This window comes from Ceratotherium simum, chromosome 26 (genome assembly GCF_057802395.1).
Source record: "Ceratotherium simum simum isolate JZ-2026a chromosome 26, ASM5780239v1, whole genome shotgun sequence".
Taxonomy (NCBI): domain Eukaryota; kingdom Metazoa; phylum Chordata; class Mammalia; order Perissodactyla; family Rhinocerotidae; genus Ceratotherium; species Ceratotherium simum.
The window spans coordinates 9,814,796-9,836,849 of NC_141925.1; the positions used below are offsets into that span (position 1 = coordinate 9,814,796).

The following is a 22,054-nucleotide window of genomic DNA, read 5'->3' on the forward strand; positions in this document are numbered from 1 at the left end:
TGAAATCTTCCTCTGATTACTTTTCAATCATTTGAAAATGTAAAAATCTTTACTCAGCTCACAGGCCCTGGTAATGAGCGGTTGGCCTACTGTTGGATAGTTGAGTTGTTTCCTGATTTTGGCTCTTGTAAATAACGATGCAATGAACATCTTTGCGCATAGAGCATTGTAAAGCAATTTTGGTTTCTTTTCATCGGGTAGAGTTCTAGAAGCAGAATCATTGAGTTAAAGGGTATAAACTCTGGAATTTGGAGGTGGTGTCCTTCCCCGCTGCCCCTGGGATGCCCTTCTTGGGACGATGACTGGAGGCCCAGCTGCCTACCTTCCTTGTGGGTACAGGATTGGGCCTCGGAAGGGCTGTGAACGTGACCGAGTGTCTGCATGCCATCCCCAGTGACGAGATACAGCTTAGAGCTGGTGGGAAGAGGACAGTCCCCGACAAGTCATTTTCATGCATTCATTGGACAAATACACCCTGAGCCACCAGAACTTGGCACTGGGGCCAATTCCACCATGAATAGGACAGGCCTTTGGGGAGCTCACACTCTGTCTGGGGAGACACTCCATGAACACAGAGGGCGACAAGCCCTATGAGAAATCTAAAATGGGGGACAGCATGGGCACGGAGTCTGTCTTGGGGACAGGGCAGGCCTTCTTTAGTGCGGGATGGGGGGCTCTCTGCAGACATAACATTTGAGCAGAGACTCAAAGGAAGAGAAACAGCCAGCATTCCAGACAGCGGGAACAGCAGGTGCAAAGGCCCTGGGGTGGGAATGAAGTGGCCTCTTTAGGAGCACAGAAAGAAGGGTGGTGTGAGGGAGTCAGGATGGGGGGGGGGCGTGAGGGAGGGGCAGGAAGTAGTGTCAGGAGACCCGTGAGAGGGGTGGGCAGCGCCCCCATCGGGCAGGACAGTCATGTAGACCTGGGTTATCCTAGAAGCAAGTGAGGGGTTTTAAACAGTAGTGGGGTATGTATGATTGGTCTTAATTGACATTTTAAAGGACCCCACTGGCTGCTGTTGGGAGAAGGGCCTGGAGGGCAGCAGGGGGACAACAGGGAAGGGAGCAGGTCGGGGAGGGGGCAGGCTGGCTTCCCCCCTGTGTCCTCTGAAATCACTGCTCTCCAAGCGTCACCTCCCCAGGGGGCTGGGGACAAGCCGGCCCCAGGAGGGACCCCCATAGAGAGCTGAGGAGTATGGGAGTACCCCACCCCACTCTCAGCCGCTCTCAGCCCCCGTCACAGACACGCCCACCCCACACTGACACACACACACGTGTGCACACAGACACACACTTACATACACAGACACATCCCACTCACACGCACACACTCTCACAGACACACACATTCACATACGCAGACCCACAGGCACACCCTTACGCACACACATGCTCACGCAACACACACACACTCACACACAGGCGGTGGCGCACACGCAGTCACAGATACACACTCACAGACGCGCCCACAGGCCATCAGGCCGCACTCACGCACACGCACACACTCACGGCGCCCCCCGCGGGCGCAGGGTGCCCACCTGAGGCTGAGCAGGTCCACGGCCTCCTCGGGCGCGTTCAGATGCGCCCGGAGCTCCCGGCCCCTCCGCGCCTGCATCCCGCCGTCCAGGCCGGCCGCGCCGCGGATGCCGCTCACCCACCGCAGCCCGGCCTGCCCCAGGGCGCCCGCCGTGCCCATCTGCGCCGAGACCTGGAGCAGGGCGCTGAGGGAGGGCCACACGCCAGCTGCGTCCCGCGGGCCCAGGGGCCGCAAGCCAGCGCCAGCCACCCGCCACCCCCGCGCTTCTCCGCAGCCCCCAGCCGGAGCCCCTCCACCGGGGCCACCGCCGACCACGCGCTCCACATGCGCCAACCACTCTACGCACATCGTCCAGCCCCTCCTCGCCATTGTTGGCCCCTTTGTATAGATGGGGAAACTGAGGCGTGGAGAGGTGAGACCACCTGCTTGGCTCCCACGGCTGGGATGCGGGACAGCCAGGCCTGGGAGCCCGGCTGTCGAGCCCCAGCCCAGGGTCTCCATGGAAAGAGCAGCCAGCACAGGACACCCACGTTCCCCATCAGACACAGAAACCCAGGCCAGGTCAGCTGAGTGGCTGGGGACAGTCGCCCAGCAGGCCTGTGACAGGCTCTGGAATCAAATGAGCATCACAGAAATCCTGCTCAAACTCATTCACGCCGTGTGGCCCAGGGCCGGCAGCGTACTCGCCTTGAGTCTGTTTCGTCAGCCATTAGTGGGAATAAGAAAAGTGTCAACCTCGTGGGTGGCTGTGCGGGTTCCGTGGGCTAAGAGCCCTCACGGCTTACATGTTCCTCCTCCTCTCTCCTCAGAGGCAGAGGGAAGAGTGTGCTGTGACATGAGGCCAAAATCCCAACCGCCTTGCACTGCTGTGTGACCTTAGACAGGTGACCTGACCTCGCTAAGTCTCAGTCTTCTGACCTGTAAAGTGGGCATAACTGCCCAGCATCTCTTCATGGTCTCCTGGCACAAAAAACCCTCAGTCGACAGTAGCTGGTATGGCGGATGGTCTGCACAGAGGGGTCCCCTCCAGCCCACGCTAATGCCCCAGCTCTCTGCAGCCCCTGTAGGGGGATGCCCCCACCCGCCCGCCCACCTCCCCCAGCTCCAAGGAGCCAGCTACCTGGGCTTGACATAACCATTCACGGAGAAATCCGAGCGCTGCTGGAAGGCGGCGGTCCCTCGGATCCGGACGCTGATGGCGGCAGAGGCGTTTAGGGCCAGCCGGGCAGGGAGGCCAGACACGGTAGGAAAGGCCAGCTCCTCCAAGGCGAGGTTCAGTCTCCGGTTCAGCTGCACCTCCTGGCCCTGCAGCCAAAGAGCCGTAAGAGTGCACGAGACAGCCCCTGCTGTGCGCCAGGCGCGCACCCAGCACCCAGCACACGCAACCTCACTCGCTCCTCACACCACCCTCAGAGGGGACATTACCATTATCCCCAGTTTCCAGAAGAGAAGACTGAGCCCACAAACAAACAAATCAAATAACCCAGCCAAGCCCAGGTAGCTAGAAATAGGCCGAGCTGGGGTTTGAACCCAGTTTACTATGGGAAAAGGTCAGAGGTCAGGGTCCGTCAGGTGAGGAGAGGAGCGGGTTCTGCCAGTGACACAGAGCCCTTTGTGCCAGGTGCTTTCTAACACTTTAAGTCATTTGATTCAACAGCTCTATGAAGTAGATCTCATCATCATCATTGTTACTACTATTATTATCGTTACATCATCCCCATTTCACAGATGCAGAAACTGAGGCCACGACAAGTTAAACCACATGCCCAAGGAGGTAAGTGGTGGATCTGGGACTTGAACTTGGGCAGTCTGGCTCCACATTCCATGCTCTTGAGTACTTCCCCCCACGTGTCAGAGGAAACATGGCGGGCCGGCAGGGCAGGGAGGGGCCGGCGCAGCCTGAGGTACCTTCAGGAGCTTGACTGCAAGCTGAGCCAGGTTCAGGGACGGGCATCTCCCGTGACTCCCCATCGCTCCGCAGCTGACAAAGCCCAGCTCGTGCCCAAACACCTTCACGCTCAGCTCACAGCGCAGCGCCCGCTCCCCGCGCCTCTGGGCCACCTGCGACCAGGAAAGGCGTCTGGGTTAGCTGGGCCAGGCGCCCGGACGCTGAGACGGGGACGGGGCAGCTGGAGAGAAAGGTCAAGGGCTGGTGGGGTCCAGAACAGGGATTGCCAACTCCTGCCCCGCAGGCAGAATCCACAGACGTCTTTCCTTTGAGCTGCACAGTACTGCCCAGCGTGGTGTGCGCGTGCACGTGTGTGTGTGCACATGTGAATAAACTCTTTGTTCTGGAACAATTTCAGATATACAGAAAAGTTACAGAGTTAGTGCACAGAGCTTCCATATACCCGCCACACTGTTTCTTCCATTGTTAGTCTTTCACCGCCAGCATGCTGGAGACAATGAAGAAACCAACGCTGGCACGTCACTCTCAACCAAACTCCAGACTTGACTCAGATTTCACCAGTTTGTCCATTCCAGCCCTCTTTCTATCCCAGGATCCAATCCAGGGACCACACTGCATTTAGTTGTCAAGTCTCTTCAGTCTCCTCTGGTCTCTGACAGTTTCTCACTGTATTTCATGCAGTGTGTATTTTTTAAAAATTGAATTTGTTTCTAACATTTAAAAATTGGGAGGTTTTACATAAAATCCAGCTTCTCAAAAAAGAGAAATATTGGCCTCCCCCCGCCACCAACAAGGGGCAACAAGTGGCCAGAGCTGAGCAGTGGCTGCCACTTTTAGCTGAGGTATGTGCTTCTCCTGTCTGCCATAGTCCCCGCCATTCCCTATTGTCTCTTCAACACTGAAGCCAAGTTTTGTTGCCATTCATCACTGTGCTTGTGCAAAAGGTATCTTGGGATGTGAGTTTCCATTAAAAGTGAGAAAATAACAGACCAAAGGGATTGTGGATTCTAAGAAAAAATGTTTATACCCAGCCCACCACCCTCATTCAAGTTACTCACTGGCCCCAGATCTAGTCCAAGAGGCTTTAAAGGCAGGGACCACGTCCCGACCTGCTTTGTGTTCCTGGGCCCTGGGTTCACACCTGGCGGTTGGTAAACGTGAACATGTGAACAAACGCCCAGCCACCCGCCTCGATCACCCTGCGATGTACTTGCCAATGACATTTTACAAGAACACAAAGGCGCCAACAACCTACATGTCCACGGATGGGAGAATGGTTATGTAAAGCGTGGTCCCCACCCACAGAAGGGATGTTAAAATGTACGCTCGCAGTCAGTTGTCAGTAAGAAAATACTCAAGTAACAAAGTGAAATGAAAAAGCAGACTAACCATACACACCCCCTCTGACCCAACAATTCCCCTCCTAGATACAGGGCCAGAAAAATACACACATATCCACCAAAAGGCATGCGCCAGAAGGTTCATATGCTCTCTGTAATAAGCCAGAAACTGGAAGCACCCCAAAGCCAGCAAAAGTAGACTGGATAAAGAAAACGTGGTAGGGAACTCTACACAGAAAGGAGAACGCAGAAAGTACACGCAGCAACATCGATGGATCTCACGAACAAATTTTAAGTAAAAGAAGCCAGACAAAAAAAAGGACATGAGTAGCATCATTCACGCTCGCCAAAAGGTGCAAACAACCTGAATGTCCATCAATGGACGAATGGGTAAACACAATGTGGTCTGTCCACACAACAGAACATTATTCAGCCTTAAAAAAAAAAATGAGGGGCCCGCCCAGTGGCGCAAGTGGTTAACTGCGCGTGCCCCGCTGCAGCGGCCCGGGGTTCGCCAGTTTGGATCCCAGGCACGCACTGACGCACCGCTTGGCAAGCCATGCTGTGGCGGCATCCCATATAACATCGAGGAGGATAGGCACAGATGTTAGCCCAGGGCCAGTCTTCCTCAGCAAAAAAAAAAAAAAAAAAAAGAGGAGGATTGACAGATGTTAGCTCAGGGCCGACCTTCCTTGCCAAAAAAAAAAATGAAGCTCTGATACATGTTGCAACAGAGATGAACCTCAAAAGCTTATGTAAGTGAAAGAAGCCAGACACAAAGGGCCACATATTATATGATTCCATTTATATGAAACATCCAGCATGGAGAAATCCGTAGAGACAGAGAGCAGATTAGTGGTTGCCAGGGGCTGGGGGGAGAGAAGAATGGGAGTGACAGCTCATGGGTACACGGTCTCCTTTGGGGTGATGCAAATGTTTTGGAACTAGATAGAGGTGGTGGTTGCACAACATTGTGAATGTACTAAATATCACTGAATTGTCCACGTTACAATGGTTAATTTCATGTTATGTGAATTTCACTTCTTTTTTTTTTTAAGAGTACATGGTGAATGATTCCCTCTATATAAAGTTCACAAAAGGAAGCAGGTGTGACTTCTGCTGCCAACCAGACTGGAGAGGCAGAGACTGGATTTATCCTCCCGTGTAGAACAACGAGAAACCCAGATGAAACAGATTGAACAAAGGTTCCCACGACGCCAGACACGAGGTAATGCAAGACAACGAACCCTGATGGATGGGAAACGAGCGAGGGGAGCCCCAGGTCACCGCCTGGAGAGTCCAGGCTGAGGCACAGGGAGCGGCATGGAGGAGAGCACGGCAGACACCGGAGTTGAGCAGCTGGGACTCTGGGGAGACCAAAGTGGCTGGACTTCGCAGGGCAGAGGACGGGAGAGGACAGAGCCGCACAGACAGAACACTGGAGATCTACAGCGGGTCCTAAGAATGTGTGTGACACTGCACTAGCAGCAAAGATTTCTTAGATATAACGCCCAAAGCACTATGCGTAAAAGACATTGATAAACTTGACTTCATCAAAATCAAGAACTGCTCTTCAAAAGACACTGTTGAGAGAATAAAAAGACCACACCACACACAAGGAGAAAATATTTGCAAGTCACATATCTGACCAAGGACTTGTTTCCAGAACAGATAAAGAATTCTCAAAACTCAATAATAAGAAACCAATCTAATAAAAAATATATATATATTTGAACATACACTTCACCAACGATGTATGGATGACAAATAAGTGTGGGAAAAGATGTTCAACATGATTAGCCATTAGGCAAATGCACATGAAACCATGAGATACTACTACACGCTATTTAAATGGCAAAAATTGAAAAGTCTAATCATACTCAGTCTTGGCGAGGATGTGGAGGAACTAGAACTCTCATTCACTGCTGGAGAAATGCAAAATGGTGCAAACACTTTGCAAAAACAGTTTAGCAATCTCTTAAAAAATTAAGCATGAAACTATCATATGATCCACCCATCCCATTCTTAGATATTTGCTCAAGAGAAATGAAAACATATGTTCATATGAAGACTTGTACATGAATTTTCATAGCAGCCCTATCTGTAACAGCCCAAAACTGGAAACACAAATGTCCATCAACAGGTAAATGGACGGACAAACTGGTACATCCATACAAGGGAACACTACTCAGCAATAAAAAGAAATAATCTCTTAGTATACCCTACAACATGGATGAATCTCAAAATAATTATGCTGAATCAAAGAAGCCAGACAAAAAAGAGTATATGCTTGAAAAAATGCTTCATGATTCTGTTTATGTAACATTCTAGAAAATGCAAACTAATCTATAGCAACAGAAAGCCTATCAGTGGTTCATGGGGGGACAGGAGGAAGGGATTATTAAGGAGCATAAGAAACTTTTGGGGGTGATGGATATGTTCATTAGCTTTATTATGGTGATGGTTTCATGGGAGTATGCATATGTCAAAATTTATCAAATTGTACACTTTAAACACACAATTATAGGTCAATTATACCTCAACAAAGCTGATTTTTAAAAAGTAGAATTAATTGATGCTGTTAGAAGTCAGATTGTGATTACCCTTGGTTAGGGGTGGGTAAACTAGAAGAGGTGGGGAGAGGGGGGCCTCTGGGCGCTGGTTATGAGGACGTGTTCCATCGGTGGAAATGCACTGAGCTGTACATTTACGACTTGGGCGTTTTTCTATACATATGTGATACTTCAATAAACAGTTCTTCAAAAGAAGGCAGGCTAACAGCTGGCTACTCAGATCTGGACCAGCAACTGGTTTCTGTAAGGGGTAGGAGGGCGGGGTCAGAGTTCATGGAAGCCTGAGTCCACAGCCCAAGCTGGCGCCTGACCATGACGAGGGTGGGAGCAGGGTGGGTATAGGCACTGCCCTTACCTTCTGCCGCAGGTCTCTCATCTCTCTGGAACTTTCTCCTGGACAGTCGGGGTTGGCCGCCTGTGGTGTGGGCCCTGGATCTGGCTCTGGGGGCTTCTCCGGCTGGGCCTCTCTCTCCTCTTCCTGCCCCCAGAATGACTTCGGGCCAAACAGCTTGCGGGCGATTTCCTCAGCATTTTCCAGCCGGAGCCCCAGCTGGGCAGAGAAGCCAGGGGCTCAGGGAGGAGCGACTCAGTCACAGGAGTGATCAAGAGCTGTGGGGCCGGGCGCTTGAGCAGAGCACCCCGGGCCCCCCGGGGTCCACCCAGGCCGAAGTAAAGGGGCACAGCCTCAGAAAATCATCAAGCTCCACATCTGCTTGACAAATGTCACACGGCGAGACTTCCTACCACTTCTTTAAGGCCTGGTTCTGGGCTGTGAGCACCAAGAGGGCAGGGATTATGTCTCTCTTGTTCACTGTCGTATTCTCAGAGCCCAGCACAGTGCTTGGCACATGTCAGGTAGAGGACAGATGTTTGTGCAATGGATGACAGGTGGGTGGGTGGTTGGGTGGGTGGGTAGATGGATGGATGGATGGATGTGGACAGACATGGATGGAAAGGTGGATGAAAGGATGGATAGATGAGTGGGAGAACAGATGAAGAGATGGGTAGGTAGGTCAATAGACGGATGGATGGATGGGTGGAAGGGTAGATGGATAGATGGGTGGGTGAGAGGGTAGATGAAGAGATGGGCAGAAGAGTACATGAATGGATGGATTAGAAGGATGGATGGATGGATGGGTGGATGGATAGGAGGACAGATGGATGAACAAACATATAGATGTATGGATGAGTGTGTAGATGGATGGGTGAGAGTCCTATGGATGGGTGGGTGTATGTACGGATGAGTGGGTGTATGGATGGATGGGTGGGTGTATGGATGGATGGGTGGGTGTATGGATGGATGGGTGGGTGTATGTATGGATGAGTGGGTGTATGGATGGATGGGTTGGTGTATGGATGGATGAGTGGGTGTATGTATGGATGAGTGGCTGTATGGATGGATGGGTGGGTGTATGGATGGATGAGTGGGTGGATGGATGGATGGGTGGCTGTATGGATGGATGGGTGGGTGGATGGATAGGAGGACAGATGGATGAACAGACGTATAGATGTATGGATGAGTGTGTGGATGGATGGGTGAGAGTCCGGATGGATGGGTGGGTGTATGTACGGATGAGTGGGTGTATGGATGGATGGGTGGGTGTATGTATGGATGAGTGGGTGTATGTATGGATGGGTTGCTGTATGGATGGATGAGTGGGTGTATGTATGGATGAGTGGCTGTATGTATGGATGGGTGGGTGTATGTATGGATGAGTGGGTGGGTGGATGGATGGATGGGTGGCTGTATGGATGGATGGGTGGGTGGATGGATAGGAGGACAGATGGATGAACAGACGTATAGATGTATGGATGAGTGTGTGGATGGATGGGTGAGAGTCTGAATGGATGAGTGGGTGTATGTACGGATGGGTGGGTGTATGTATGGATGAGTGGCTGTATGGATGGATGGGGGGGTGTATGTATGGATGAGTGGGTGTACGTATGGATGGGTGGCTGTATGGATGGATGGGTGGGTGTATGTATGGATGGGTGGCTGTATGGATGGATGGGTGGGTGTATGTATGGATGGATGGGTGGATGGATGGATGGGTGGCTGTATGGATGGATGGGTGGGTGTATGGATGGATGGGCAAGTGGGTGGGTAGATAGATGGAAGGTAGATGGATGGATGGGTGGATGACTGGGAGAACAGATGAATAGATGGGTGGGTGAGAGGGTAGATGGAGAGATGGGTGGAAGGGTACATAAATGGATAGATGAATGAGATGGATGGATAGACGGATGGATGATGGATGGGGGTGGATGAACAGATGGACGGATGGACAGACAGATGGATGAAGGTGGAGGGATAGTTGTGTAGATGTGTGGATGGGTGGATGACTGGGAGAGTAGATGGGTAGGTGAGGGGAGATGGAGAGATGAGTAGCAAGGCACATAGGTGAATGAGATGGATGAGAGGGAGGGATGGATGGGGGTAGATGGATAGGTGGATGCATGGATGGGTGGGTGGGTGGGTGGGTGAACAGATAGCCAGATGGGCAGAAAAATGGGTGGGCGGGCAGATGTAGGGGGCTAGGAGTAAAAGATGTGCAAGTGGATCAATAGAGACAAGAGGCGAGGGACAGAAAGATGGACAGGTGGGATAATACCTGGCCCCAGTCCAGGAGAGGCCCTGAGGAGACTGAAGAGGCCCCCTCTTACCTCCAGGAGGTTGAAGGCATGACCAAGGGCATGGATAGTCAGGTTGGCTGTGGCAGAACGGGGGAGGAAGGAGGCTGGAGAGAAGAGAAGGGTCCCCTCCACGTTGGCTCCCAGGCTGCCAGATGCTAGAAGAGAGAGAATCGGTACACCCTGCATCCCTCACAGGGCAGGGTCTGGCCACGGAGGGGCCATAGCCTGAGACAGGGTCAGACACGTGGGGCTTCCTCTGTGGAAGGGTGGGTAACTCACCCTTAAGCCTTATCAAGGGCAGAGGAAAGGCCAGGACAGAAGAGTCACAAAGGTACCCACATGTGCGGATTGGCGGAGAGGGGGCAGCCAGAGCCCCCACTCCCCACCCCAGACTTCCCGGAGTGACTGAGGCGGTTTAGGTGCCTGAGCTAGAACGGGGCTCTCTTTCTGACTCTGTTAATTGCAGTGAGGAGGCAGCAGTCCCAGCGTGGTGCTCACCTCCCTTTTTAACTCAGGGAGAAACAGTCCTCAGATGCACAGCAACAGAACTATGCGAATTCACCCACAGTGCGGCATCATCATTGTATCTATTTTTAGGATTACCTTCTTTTTACAGAGTTAAACTGATTTTCTATTAATGGCAGTGATAGAAAGTTTCCTTTTATATAAGTGTAAGTTAAAAAGAACCAGCTTAGAGAAAAGATGGAAGTATTCAATTGAATGCTATGAAATGGCTGATCTTTATTTTTGACCTCTTCCAACACAAATGGCAGGTGCTATAGGAATAGGGCAGAAAATCCAGCAGGCGGCATGTAAATATTTGACATGTGGGAAACAGCATCCTTGATCCACACGTGCCCAGGAGCTAGAGCTCCCGGATCCCCAAGCCTTCGTGCCCCAGAGCGGAAGAGCGGCTTCCCAGGATGGCCATACCTGAGCGGAAGGTGGCATCAGAATAGGACGAGTGCTTCCAGGTCTCGGGATGGAACTCCCGGCTGAGGATGTCCTGGGGGAGGGCCTCTCGGAAGGCCTGTTTCAGGGGGTCGTCTGTTTCCAGCAGCTGCAGGAGGTGGCTCCAGACAAAGGAGCCCACTGGAGGCGGGTCACAGCCAGTGGGGAAGGAGGGGAGGGAGAGGAGGGGGGTCGTGAGGGATGGGCCTGGAGCTGGCACCGCCCAGAGACAAGACCCCCTGAGCCCCCATCCCGGGTCCTGCTATTTCCACATGCCAGGAGCTTCTCAGGAGCCTAGTTACTGAGACTCATGTCCTCTTTGAAAAGCAGGAGCAAACAGTGCTTTGATGGAACTTGGAAGTCTAACCTATGCCTGGAATTCTGATGTGCTTTTGGGGAGAGAAAGGGAGACATTGTGGGCAAAGCCCTGGCTTGAAAGTCAGACTCAACTCTGAATCCCAGGTCCACCACTTATGAGCTGTGTGACCTCGGGCTGGTCACGGCACCCCTCTGAGCCTTAGTTTCCTCAGTTGTAAAATGAACTTACAACCCATCTCCCAGGGCCGTTTGTGCAGATCAGTCCAGAGCAGAGCCTAGACCTAAAGGACTGGGTATTTTTCAGAGTTGGGAATGGGGTGACATGCAATCTGTGATGAGGACCCTCTCAGGATCTCTGCATGCTCCCGAACTCCTGCACCCACCAGGAGGCGCCCAGGCCAGCCCCAGCCTCCCGACCCCTACCTGCTGCCGCTCACCTTGGGTTGAGCGCTCGCCCGCTTGGGTACGCCGCACCTGGGCAAACACCTCCTCACCAGGGCACCTCATCAGGGCCAGGTAGGCATTGATGCGGATCTCAGCATCCTCCTCGGGGCTTTGGTACAGGTGGGAAAGCACGGATCGCTGGCTCGGGCAGAGGGAAGGCCATCACCCTGGGCCCGCTCTGCTCCTCCCAGGAGCACCATGTCCCCAAACCTGCCCTGGCTTCAGCAGGTGGCCCCGCTGCCTTGCCCCCGGCTTTCCTGACATCACCACTGCTCCCCAACACTCCCACCCGTGGCCCAGTTATGGGAAGTGGAAGGTTCCCCAGTCACTGCTCATCCCCAGTCCTCCCACAGTCCCAGCCCAGAGCCTCGTCAACTTCCATATGTAACAAATGGGCGTGGCTGCCTTCCAATAAAACTTTATTTACAAAAACAGCACAATGCGCAACACATGGGAGATATTATCTAAGGGGCTTGGCTTCCCGGCTCCCCTCCTGAGCAGGCCACCTCCCTCGCTCCGTGACTCTCTCCCTGAGCACCTGCTGGCTTCCTTCATAGCACAGCCATCCACCCACACACTCATGCAACATTTACTGAGCACCTACTACGCGCCTGGCACAGTGCTAGGTGCTAGGCGACAGTTGTGAGCAAGACAAACTCAGCTCCTGTCCTCCTGAAGCTTACATTCTAGTGCAGGGAGACAGGCAGTAAACAAAGTCAATATGTGAAATATATAATATATTAGGTGGTGCTAAGTGCTAAAGAGGGAAGAATAAAACGGGGAAGTAGGAGGCATGGGGGACCTGGGAGGTTCAATTTCAAGTGAAACAGTGAAGGAGGACCCCACAGGGAAAGTGATTTTTAAACAAAGACCTGCAGGAGGTGAAGGAGTGAAGCCTGGGGATATCCAGGGGAAAGGCATTTCAGGAATGGAGAACAGCATGTGCAAAGGGCCTGAGGCAGACAACAGGGAGACCAGCAGGGGGTGAGGGAAGTAGGAGATGAAGCTGAGAGGTGGTAGCGGGCCAGCGGTCAGATCACCAGAGGGTCTGCAGCACAGGATGGCTTATCTGTGGTTTGCAATCATCTGCTTATTTGTGTGTTTATTTTATGAATTTCTGCCTCCCACTCCAGACACAGGCTGCCTGAGCACAGAGACCTGGACACCTCTTCATCAGGGCCCAGCACACAGTAGGTGTCAGGAAATATATGACGAATGAATGACCAAATGAAGCAGGGAATTAACAGTGGTTCAAGACCCACTCCCGCCCAACTGCACCCCCAGTGAAATAGCGTGCAGGAGCTCACGTCCGCAGAGCAGGGAACCCTCCGGAAGGCCTGGATGGCCCCCAGCCGGATCTCAGGGGGGCAGCTCCTTAGGGACGCATAAGCACTCAGCGAGGGTGTGAGAGCGGCGGCCGCCAGGCCAGCATTGCCGATCGCCTTCAGCACGAGCCGGAGCTGAAAGAAGGTGGCAGTGGGGCCCGGAGGCCTGTGGGGGCACCTGGCCCCACCCGCTCAGCCTACGGCTCACCAGCTTGGCACAGGCTGCACCAAGGGGCCGTGCCCAGGATGCTGGCTGTCCTCACCTGGTCCGCGTCCGAGGGCTCCTGGAAGGTGCAGTTTGCACCCACGGCCTCTCCCAGGATCCTCATGAGGGAGCTGACACCAGGCAGCTGCCCGCAGGGCCCGTCCAGAGAGGCACAGAGGTTGTGCACCAGGGCTGAGAGGCCGAGGAAGGCACTGGGGCTGGCCCCCGGGGTCTGCAGCAGCGGCTGGGGACAGAAACCGGCCCCCACCCCAGCCGGGGGGCTGGTGAGGGCTCCTTCACAGGCCTCGCTTGCGACGTGCAGATGGGGCCTCACCCCGGCTGCACACAGATTCACCCCAGGCACTTCCTAAAAATGCAGAGGCCTGGGCGCCCACCCGAGGGTCTGAATAAATCGGTCTTTGGTGGGGCCTGGGCCTGGAGCATTTCTTACAGCACCCTGGGTGACCCTTAACGTGCATCCAGGATGGAGGGGTGCACCCTTGGGCTAACGTGGGGCAGGGGACACAACAATGTCTGGAGACAGTTGGGGTTGTCACAACAGGGAAGCAGTGTTGCTGGCATCTAACTGCAAAGCCCATGGGTGCTGCTACAGGTCCTCTAACACACAGGACAGACCCCCACGAAGACTCGTCCAGCCCCGGACGTCAGTGTGAGGTTGAGAACCCCTGCACTAAATCTCCAGTTTGGGGGGCAAGGTGGGGTGGGGAGGTCTTCCGAGCAGAACCTGGCGGAGAATCCCAGGCAGAGCGTCAGACCCCACTCCAGACAACAGGAGGGCCTCACCGCCTCCCAGGACGTATGCCCCGCGCAAGAGGCAAAACCCAAGTCCTCTTCTGCCATCGCTGGACAAAATGAGCGAGCCAGCTTTATGCACCTTTCAGTCAACCTGCACAAGAGACAAGCCATCTCTCCTGGGACCGCGTGATCCCCAAGGAGACGTCACAGTCCCCCTGTCTACAGCAGGGGAGATGAGAACTAGGCCAGCCGGGCCCTGCCACTGCACCAGCCAGTTTTCCCCACATAGCATCACCCGCCTCCTGTTCTGAGTGAGAGGGATGGGCTATCAGGGTCTGGAAAGGGCTCCCAGGCCACCGTACCCCACCCTTGTCAGCTGGGGGGATTGGCACCACGCTGTCCTGCACCTGGTGGGGGCCGGAGGGCACCCCTCCTGCTGGCATTGGCTTTGCCCTTCCCTCAAGGTCTTGATGGGAAGTTGGGCAAAAAGGTGAAAGGGGAAAGGACCTGCTCTGAGTACTCAGAGACTTCGCCCTTAACTGAGGCGGCTCTGGGTCCACCCGAAATGGAAGCGCGCGGCCAGCGCCATCAGCGCACGTGGTAGCCACTGCCCCACCCACCTGCCCACCCAGGAGAAAAAGCAGCCCCCACGTGCAGCACTTGCCAACGTCCACGGTGTAAACGCTCCCACCACGGCGATTCCAGCCGAGTCTGTGCACGGGGTGCCGGGGAGACACGGGCAGCCAGCAGCAGGCACGCCAGCCCGGCCTGTGGCAGGCCCACACAGAGACAGGGCGACATGAAGAAGCCCAAGGGCACGGACGCAGCGAAGTAGGAATTAAGTATCTATTACTTTTGTTTGAATATAATTTCTCTAATTGTAAGCTTGTATCATTTAATTTTTAACAATGACTGTTTATCAACCAGCTCCAAAACGACTTCAAAATCAGGACTCTCCCCACTCCCGCCCCGCCCTGCAGCAGGTGCTGGGGCCCTTGAGCCTGGCTCCCCAGGAACAGGAGGAGACCCCAGCCCTCCTTTGGGGGCCAGACGGCCCCACCTGCCCAGCTCAACCAGGGCCATCTCTTCCAGGGGCCTCACAGGGGCAGTGACCAGACCAGTCTCAGAGGGACTAGGGTCACTCCAGCTCCCCGCAGAGCCCGACCCTGGCACTCGGCCACCCCTACCCTGTGACACTGAAGCCTCAACCGAGAGGAAGGCAAAGGGGTGGGGACGGGGTGGGGGGACTCAGGACAGGGGAGTGCTGGTTCCACACCTCTTGAGGAAAAGGGAGAAAATACAGATGTATTTTATCTAATAGACTAAAAATTAGATGGACTCCCTATGTGCCAGGCTCTGCTGTAGCATGTCACACGCATTACCTGCTTTAATCCTGAGACACAGAGAGGTTAAGTAACTTGTCCAAGGTCACCCAGCCAGGAGGTGGTGGAGCCAGGACTTAACCCCGGAGGGTCTGGCCCCCAGGCCAGGCGCGACCCCCACATTCACGGCTTCTCAAATGCCAATTCTGGGCTCACTCACGAAAAGCAGGCCCGGGCGCTGGACGTCAGGCAGTGGCCTCTGGATCCCACGCCCACAGTGCCCCAGGGCAGGGTCTGCCAGGCAGCATGGGGAAATACAATCTCGGCGCCAGCTCTGTCCTTCCCTTGGATTCACGGTTCTCAACCAGGTCTGTGTGCCCACGCGAGGTGTCTACACAGGTGTGTGTGCATCTCGGTGTGTGCGTGCTTCAGAATCTCAGCGTGTGTGAGTGTGCATTCCGTGTGGGTGTGCGTCTGTGTACACACATATCCCAGTACACATGTATGCTCTGGTGCATGTGTGTGCACACGCCTAAGTGTGTCCCGGTGTGTGTGTACCTGTGTACTGACATGGGCGTGTGTCCATGCATGTCCCAATGGGTGTGTGCACAGGTCCCAGGGTCTCCTGGTGTGCATGTGTGTGTCCCAGTGTGTGTGTACATGTGTACTGACACAGGTATGTGTCCCTGCATGTCCCAGTGTCTGTGTATGCACAGGTCCCAGGGTCTTCTGGTGTGTATGTGATTGTCCAGGCGTGGGTGGACATCTCACGTGTCCATGTGTGAATGTCCCGGTGTGTGTGTATGCGCGTGTGTGGCATGTCTGGGTGTATACATCCGCACCTCCAGGCATACGTGTGTGAGTCCTGGTGTGTGTGTCTCAGTGTGAGTGTGTGTGGCTGTGTCCCCGTGTGGGTGTCCTCAGAGTCTATGTATGTGAGTCTTGGTGTGTGTGTGCGTCTCCATGTGTGTTTTCTTTGGGAAAGGAGTGGGGATGTGTGCGGTTTGGAAAAGCACATTGAATGCTATTCTAGATTTGGCAAATGAAAATACTCCCTGTTTTCTTAATTCAGAGGAGGGAAAGCAGGGCCCGGCTGGGAGGGCAGGGGTTACAAAAAGACGGAGAGAAGCACTCAGACACGCGGGAGGGGGGTTCCCGCCTGCCAGAGGTCGCCGCCCCAGGGGCAGGCTGGAGCCACCTGGCTCGCTGGGGGCTGCAGGGCCAGGACAGCAGGCCAGCATCAGGCCTGGCCTCCGAGAGGGTCCAGACACTAATGACCGCGTCCAGCAGACAGCTGCCCTGGGGGTCTGCCCAGAACCACCAGCCTGCCTGGATTTCACAAGAACCAGGACGCCAGATCTTAATGCAAAAATCTCTAACTTAAGAAGGTTTGGTTACACTTCAATTAAAAGTCTGTTTAAAATGTTCCCTCCTTTTTCTTTAATTTTTAAAGATAGAAAGACAAAATTATCCCCAAGCCCGTAACCCATACAACTGACTTCACTTTTCCAATGGGACTCGGATGTTCATTCATCTTGTCCCAAATCCAACTCCTCGTCTCCAAACCAACCCTCCCCAAAAGGTTACACAACAAAGCTGGTGGAAGAAAACTCAGGCAGCTTCACGACCCTGGGGAGGTCGTGATGAGATGACCTCACCAAAACTAAGACTTCTTTTCTTCAAAAGACACCACTGAGCAGAAAATGCAAAGAGCTGATGGAACATGGCCCAGCAATGGAACATGACCGAGTCCGACACACACGTGCGCGCCGCATGGGCGACCCTCGTGGAGAATGTGGGAGAAAGAAGCCAGACTCCAGGGTGCGCACGAGCCCACGGGTGTGAATGTCAAGAGTGGACACAACTGAGTGCTGGCTGGAAAGGTCAGAATCGCCGTGACCTTTGGGGTCATTGATGGGGAGGGGCACGAGGGAGCCTTCTGGAAGCTGGGAATGTCCTATATCTTGTTCTGGGGGTGGTTATACAGGTGAACACGGGTGTAAAAACACCGAACTGGACCCTTAGGAGTAGTGTGGCCTCCTGAATGTGTGGTCTCAAAGGTAGTTAAAACCCACACCCACCGGCTGCACTGTGGTGCCCTGGGTGGGAGCCTGGAACAGACGGAGGACAGTGGAAAAAGCGGTGGGATCTGAACGGCTCGAGTTCGGTTAACAGAAAGGTGCCGATGGCAGTTTCTTAGCTGTGACAGACATTCTGGTGACGGAAGATGTTAATAACAAGGAAGCCGGGAGAGGGGTATACAGGAATGATCTGTACTATCTTTGCAACTTCTCTGTGAATCTAAAAGTCTTCCAAAATAAAAGTGTATTAAAAGACTCTCTCGCCTTCCTCCCTCTCCTCCTCCTCTTTCCCCCATCATCCCCCCACCACAGGCTGCTCCAGGCTGCATAAAGTAAGCCTGCATTCCCAGCACACACCCAGCATGCACGTCCCTGTGAACAGTCCAGAGGGGGGCAAGCGCTGGTCCAGAAGGACGAGACCCCCCGTGAGGCAGGCGAGGGACGATCCCAGGCTCCGTGAGCCCACGGACCCCACCTGCTCTGTGTGTCCCTGACAAGCGGTCACAGCAGCAACGCCAGCCACGTACACAACACCTGGCACATGTGACGACTCATTAGTCCACATGGTCACCCTACGAGTTACCCCCACTGCACAGTCGGGGAAACTGAGGCACAGAAAGCTAAGCACCCTGCCCGAGGTCGTGTGGGTCAGGGAGAGGGCTGGGACCTGAAGCTGGGAAGTCTAGAACCAGAGTCTGCGATTTGAGCCACCGCACTCATGCCAAAGACGTGAGTAGAAGGAAGGGAGAGCAGGATGGCTTCAGGGAGACCGACCCTGCCCAGCACCGGCTGAGCCCCGGCAGGTCCTGGACGGCGCTGGCGTCCCGGGTGGCCGGAGTGTCACCTGCGAGGCCGTAAGCAATAAGAACACCTGCTTCACAGAGGCATCGCGAGGGTTAAACAAGACCCCAGCTGTCGTTAGAAATGGTGGGCCTGGTTTCGCATGCCTTCCTCATTTCAAGACTCATTAAATATGTTTGTTTACAGTAAAAATAGCAGCTCTAATTTAAAGCGCTCAGACTCCGTGCCAGACACCAGGAGAACTGCCTCACGTGCAGCGTCTCATTTCTCACCACGAGCCTAGTGGGGAGGTACTGTTCCATCTCCGTCTTACAGATCAGAAAACAGCCTCAGAGAGATTAAGTCACTTGCCCAGGATCACACAGCGGGGAGCACATTACTGAGACTCAAGCCCAGATCTCTCAGACCAGCCTCCACTGGTCCACGAGGGGCTGGCACAAAGCCTGGACGAGCGCAGGTCCATAGCCAAGCGGGGGAGGGATGACATGGGGTCCCGGGTGGGGTGCAGGGGCTCACCAGCAGCGCGTGGACCATGGCATCCGTGGGCTGCGGGATGAAGGCCAGCGACCAGAGCCACGCCTCCTTCTCGTCTGCCTCCACCTCCCCGGATGAGATGAGCTCCACCATGAGGCCCACGCAGGGCTCGGTGCCACAGGAGGGCAGGGCATCTGCCAGCGGCTGCCTAAGATCACGAGAGGCCCGAGGGACGTCACAAAGGTGACCCACACGTCCTGAGCGCCCTCCGGGCCTCACCTGGCGGCAGCCTCAGGTCACCCCAGGAGCAGTCCGAGGCTGGGAGAGGTACAGCAGGGACGTGTCCACGCTCGCAGGCCTCGGAAGCGGCCGGGCTGGGCCTGTGCTCTGAGGGCCCACGGGGACTACAGCAGCCCAGTGGAAACCCCGGCAGCCCTGCCCACCCAGGAAACATGGCAGCTTTGGGAAATGTCAAGCCCCCGCCCACTGCTCTGCTAAAACCCACCACAGGCACCAAGTAGGGGTGAAAACCCCTTGCACTGAACAGGAGCCAACCGGCAAGTTGCCTCTAATCAAAACCTCTAACACTCTCAGCAGTATATTTCTTTTTCTTTTTCTTTTTTTTGGCAGCGGAGAGACTGCAAAAATTAAGCAGCTCAGGGAAGGTTTTTAACCTTTGTACAGTGGTAGGTCTGAATAGGGAAATGATGACCGAGTGGTGGGTGGGTCCCTAGGTCACAGCAGGAATAGGAGGCCCCTGGAGCTGGGGGCCACATGAGCCAGCAGGGCTACAGGTGGGGGTGGACTGGGCCCCCCAACCCATCAGCCCTGATGTGTGACACCTGTGGCAGCAGAGGATCACACGCCCCACCTCCACCCCAACTCACACCATCTGCCCACAAACAGTCTCTGAGCCTCGATTTGCTCATCTGTGCAATGGGAACGCTGATGGCTGGACCCTCCCCCCCCAGGATGACCGTGAGTCTTCAGGAACACACAGGCCACTCGTCTGAGTAACGTCCTGCCTGCTCTGCCCACCTCTCACCCTTGTGTTTCCTCTTTTTCCCTTACAGATTTGGGCCCTGGGGAACCCGGCTCTGGGCAGCCGTAGAGGAGGAGGTAAAGGTAAGAGCCTCTCTCAAGTGTCAGTCCTCTTGGAAACTTCTAGATTTGGGGAGAGCCTTCCGCCTCTCTGACTCCCGATGGACAGGCAAAACACAGGAGCTTGTGGGAAAATGCAGACTGACAAGGAGGGTGTGTCACCAGGGCAACAGGTAGCTCCCCATGAAGACCCCTCCCTACGTCAAACATAATTAGAACGTGCCCAGTCAAATATCATTTATATTTACACCCATAAAAAGTGGATGGAGAAGCACAGACCACCTGGACTCAAATTCCAACTCTGCTGTGTGACTTTGGGCAAGTTTCCTAACTGCTCTGTGCCTTGGTTTCCTTCAGCAATGGTAAGGTAGGAATACTAAACCACCTACCCCACGGGGTCATTGTGAGGATTAAGCGAGCGATTACAGATAAAGGGCTTGAAAAGGTATCCATGCATTAGCTATTATGTTTTGTAGTTATTCAGTTAAACATTTGGTAATGCTGATTTAGCAGGGGTTTTTTCTTTCATATTTCAGAGCTGATAAAATATTTTTCAGGTCTCAAAATATTTTCAAGAGCCTTTGAAAAGCTCACAAGCCTGATGTCGGATCTCAGGGGCCTGGTGAGCAGCTGGACTCGGGGAAGGAGCCGCGAGCTTTCCCCCTGCACAGTTCTGAGCCCTTGGAGCTGGCTTCTCAGAGGTTCCCCTCCGTGCACAGGGGTCTCTCCACACCCCTTGCTGGCCCCACATCAGCAGGGTTGGCGGGTAGTGGATCCCAGCCCTGCCCAGCACCCCTCCCCCACAGAAGGGGACCCAAGGCACATTGGAATGCTAATTCCAGCTCTCAGCAAGCGCGTCCCAGCCTGGGGGAGAGAACAATGACTGTCTTTATACCCCAGGCCCTTCAGCTTCTAGGCTCTGCAAGAAGGCTCGGCCCGTGGGAACCTCCAAGCTCCCCACTTAATCGCCTTCTTGGCAGATGTTCCCAGACTGAAGGACAAGTCAGTATCACCGTCCATCCCTCAATGGGGCCCTGGAACAAGACCACAGCCCCACCAGGGCCCCCAGCCAGCTCCTGGTCTTACCAGCTGTCTCGGCATTTAAAGGAAGAATGTCGCCAGAGGTCCCTCAGCTCATGGGCGGGGAGGCCCTGGAGCTCGGACACCAGCGTCAGGAACAGCTCCGCGGCCTGGGGGTCAGAGGGGGCAGTGTGAGAGGTCCAGCAGCAAGGGGACCCCCAGAGTCATCGCATCCATCCCCCTGCCTCCAGACCCGGCTGCAGAGCAGGTGCGAATAACCCTTGTAGCTTCCGCCTAAGGAGTCACAGATCCAGTGAGATGGGGCCACACGTCTGGGCTTCTCTCCACTGAATCCCAAGCCCCTATTAGGCACCTACCGTGTACCAGGCGCTAACCTAGGGGCCAGGGATGTGATGGTGAAAGAAAGACATGGCATCTGCATTCGAGGGCTTCACGTTCTGATAAAAGCTCCACAAACGTTCGCCATGATTATAATCTAATTATCACGAGTCTCAGCACAGTTCACGCGGTTAATGAGGTGGTGGTCTTTTACGCAGATGCTTTTCAGGCTTGCACAGTAATGGTTCGCTGTTTTTGGTCCCCTGTCTGCAGGCCTGACCGACACAGTCGCCAAGTGTCCAAAAACTCACAAAGAAATAAAGGACTCTACTCAGAGCCCGTACCCCTCGGGTTCCGGGAGATACCAGGTTTGGGATCCCGCGCGCCCACCCTCCCTCCCTCCCTCCCTCCCTCCCCGCTGCCCCTCCAGGCTCAGGCTCGTTGCCTCGGCCTGAGCCCAAAGCAAGAGAGAGAGCAATGAGGTGCTGGCTTCCTGCAGGCAGCCCCCACGCCTGCCGGGCTTGGCCAAGGCCAGGGCTGCCCCCCCACCCCCCCACCCCCCGCCAGCCAGTAGTCCGGTCCACTGGTGCTGGACCGGCTCGCCTGGCCTAGGGCCTCCTCTGCTCTGAGCCGTGGGGACTGAGCGTCCTGCACGCAGCTTGACCTCAGCAAGACACAGGCTGTGAAACAGGCTCCTCTCTGGCCAGCTCGGGCCACCCACCCCTCCGCCAGCGCATCTGTCCCCAGGGTCCCGGCAGCACTCCCATAATGCACCTTCTGTTGGTGGAGCCATGGTGACCCTGAGCTCTGCCTGTACTTGCTTACGCGGGACACACGAGCCAGCCCCTTGGGCAGGCTGACTGCTGTTGGCCTCAAAGACTCTCTGTCAACCCAGTTTGGGGCGGCTCCCCCGGGGCCTCTCGAT

The 22,054-nt window shown here is 54.7% G+C and overlaps 1 protein-coding gene across 1 annotated transcript in view; it reads right to left on the reverse strand.

Annotated features, from left to right (window-relative positions):
• APOLTP (apolipoprotein lipid transfer particle homolog) overlaps positions 1-22,054 on the reverse strand; it is a 136,373-nt gene that overhangs the window by 97,347 nt on the left and 16,972 nt on the right. Inside the window, exons 10-21 of the mRNA XM_087417807.1 lie at positions 20,857-20,960; positions 18,712-18,877; positions 13,294-13,479; positions 13,013-13,165; positions 11,699-11,843; positions 10,926-11,084; positions 10,023-10,147; positions 7,714-7,908; positions 3,445-3,597; positions 2,657-2,841; positions 1,538-1,720; positions 323-414 (exon numbers count right to left, since the gene is read on the reverse strand). Of these exons, the coding sequence (XP_087273933.1) occupies positions 323-414; positions 1,538-1,720; positions 2,657-2,841; positions 3,445-3,597; positions 7,714-7,908; positions 10,023-10,147; positions 10,926-11,084; positions 11,699-11,843; positions 13,013-13,165; positions 13,294-13,479; positions 18,712-18,877; positions 20,857-20,960 (1,846 nt within the window). The remainder of the gene's footprint in view (positions 1-322; positions 415-1,537; positions 1,721-2,656; positions 2,842-3,444; positions 3,598-7,713; positions 7,909-10,022; positions 10,148-10,925; positions 11,085-11,698; positions 11,844-13,012; positions 13,166-13,293; positions 13,480-18,711; positions 18,878-20,856; positions 20,961-22,054) is intronic.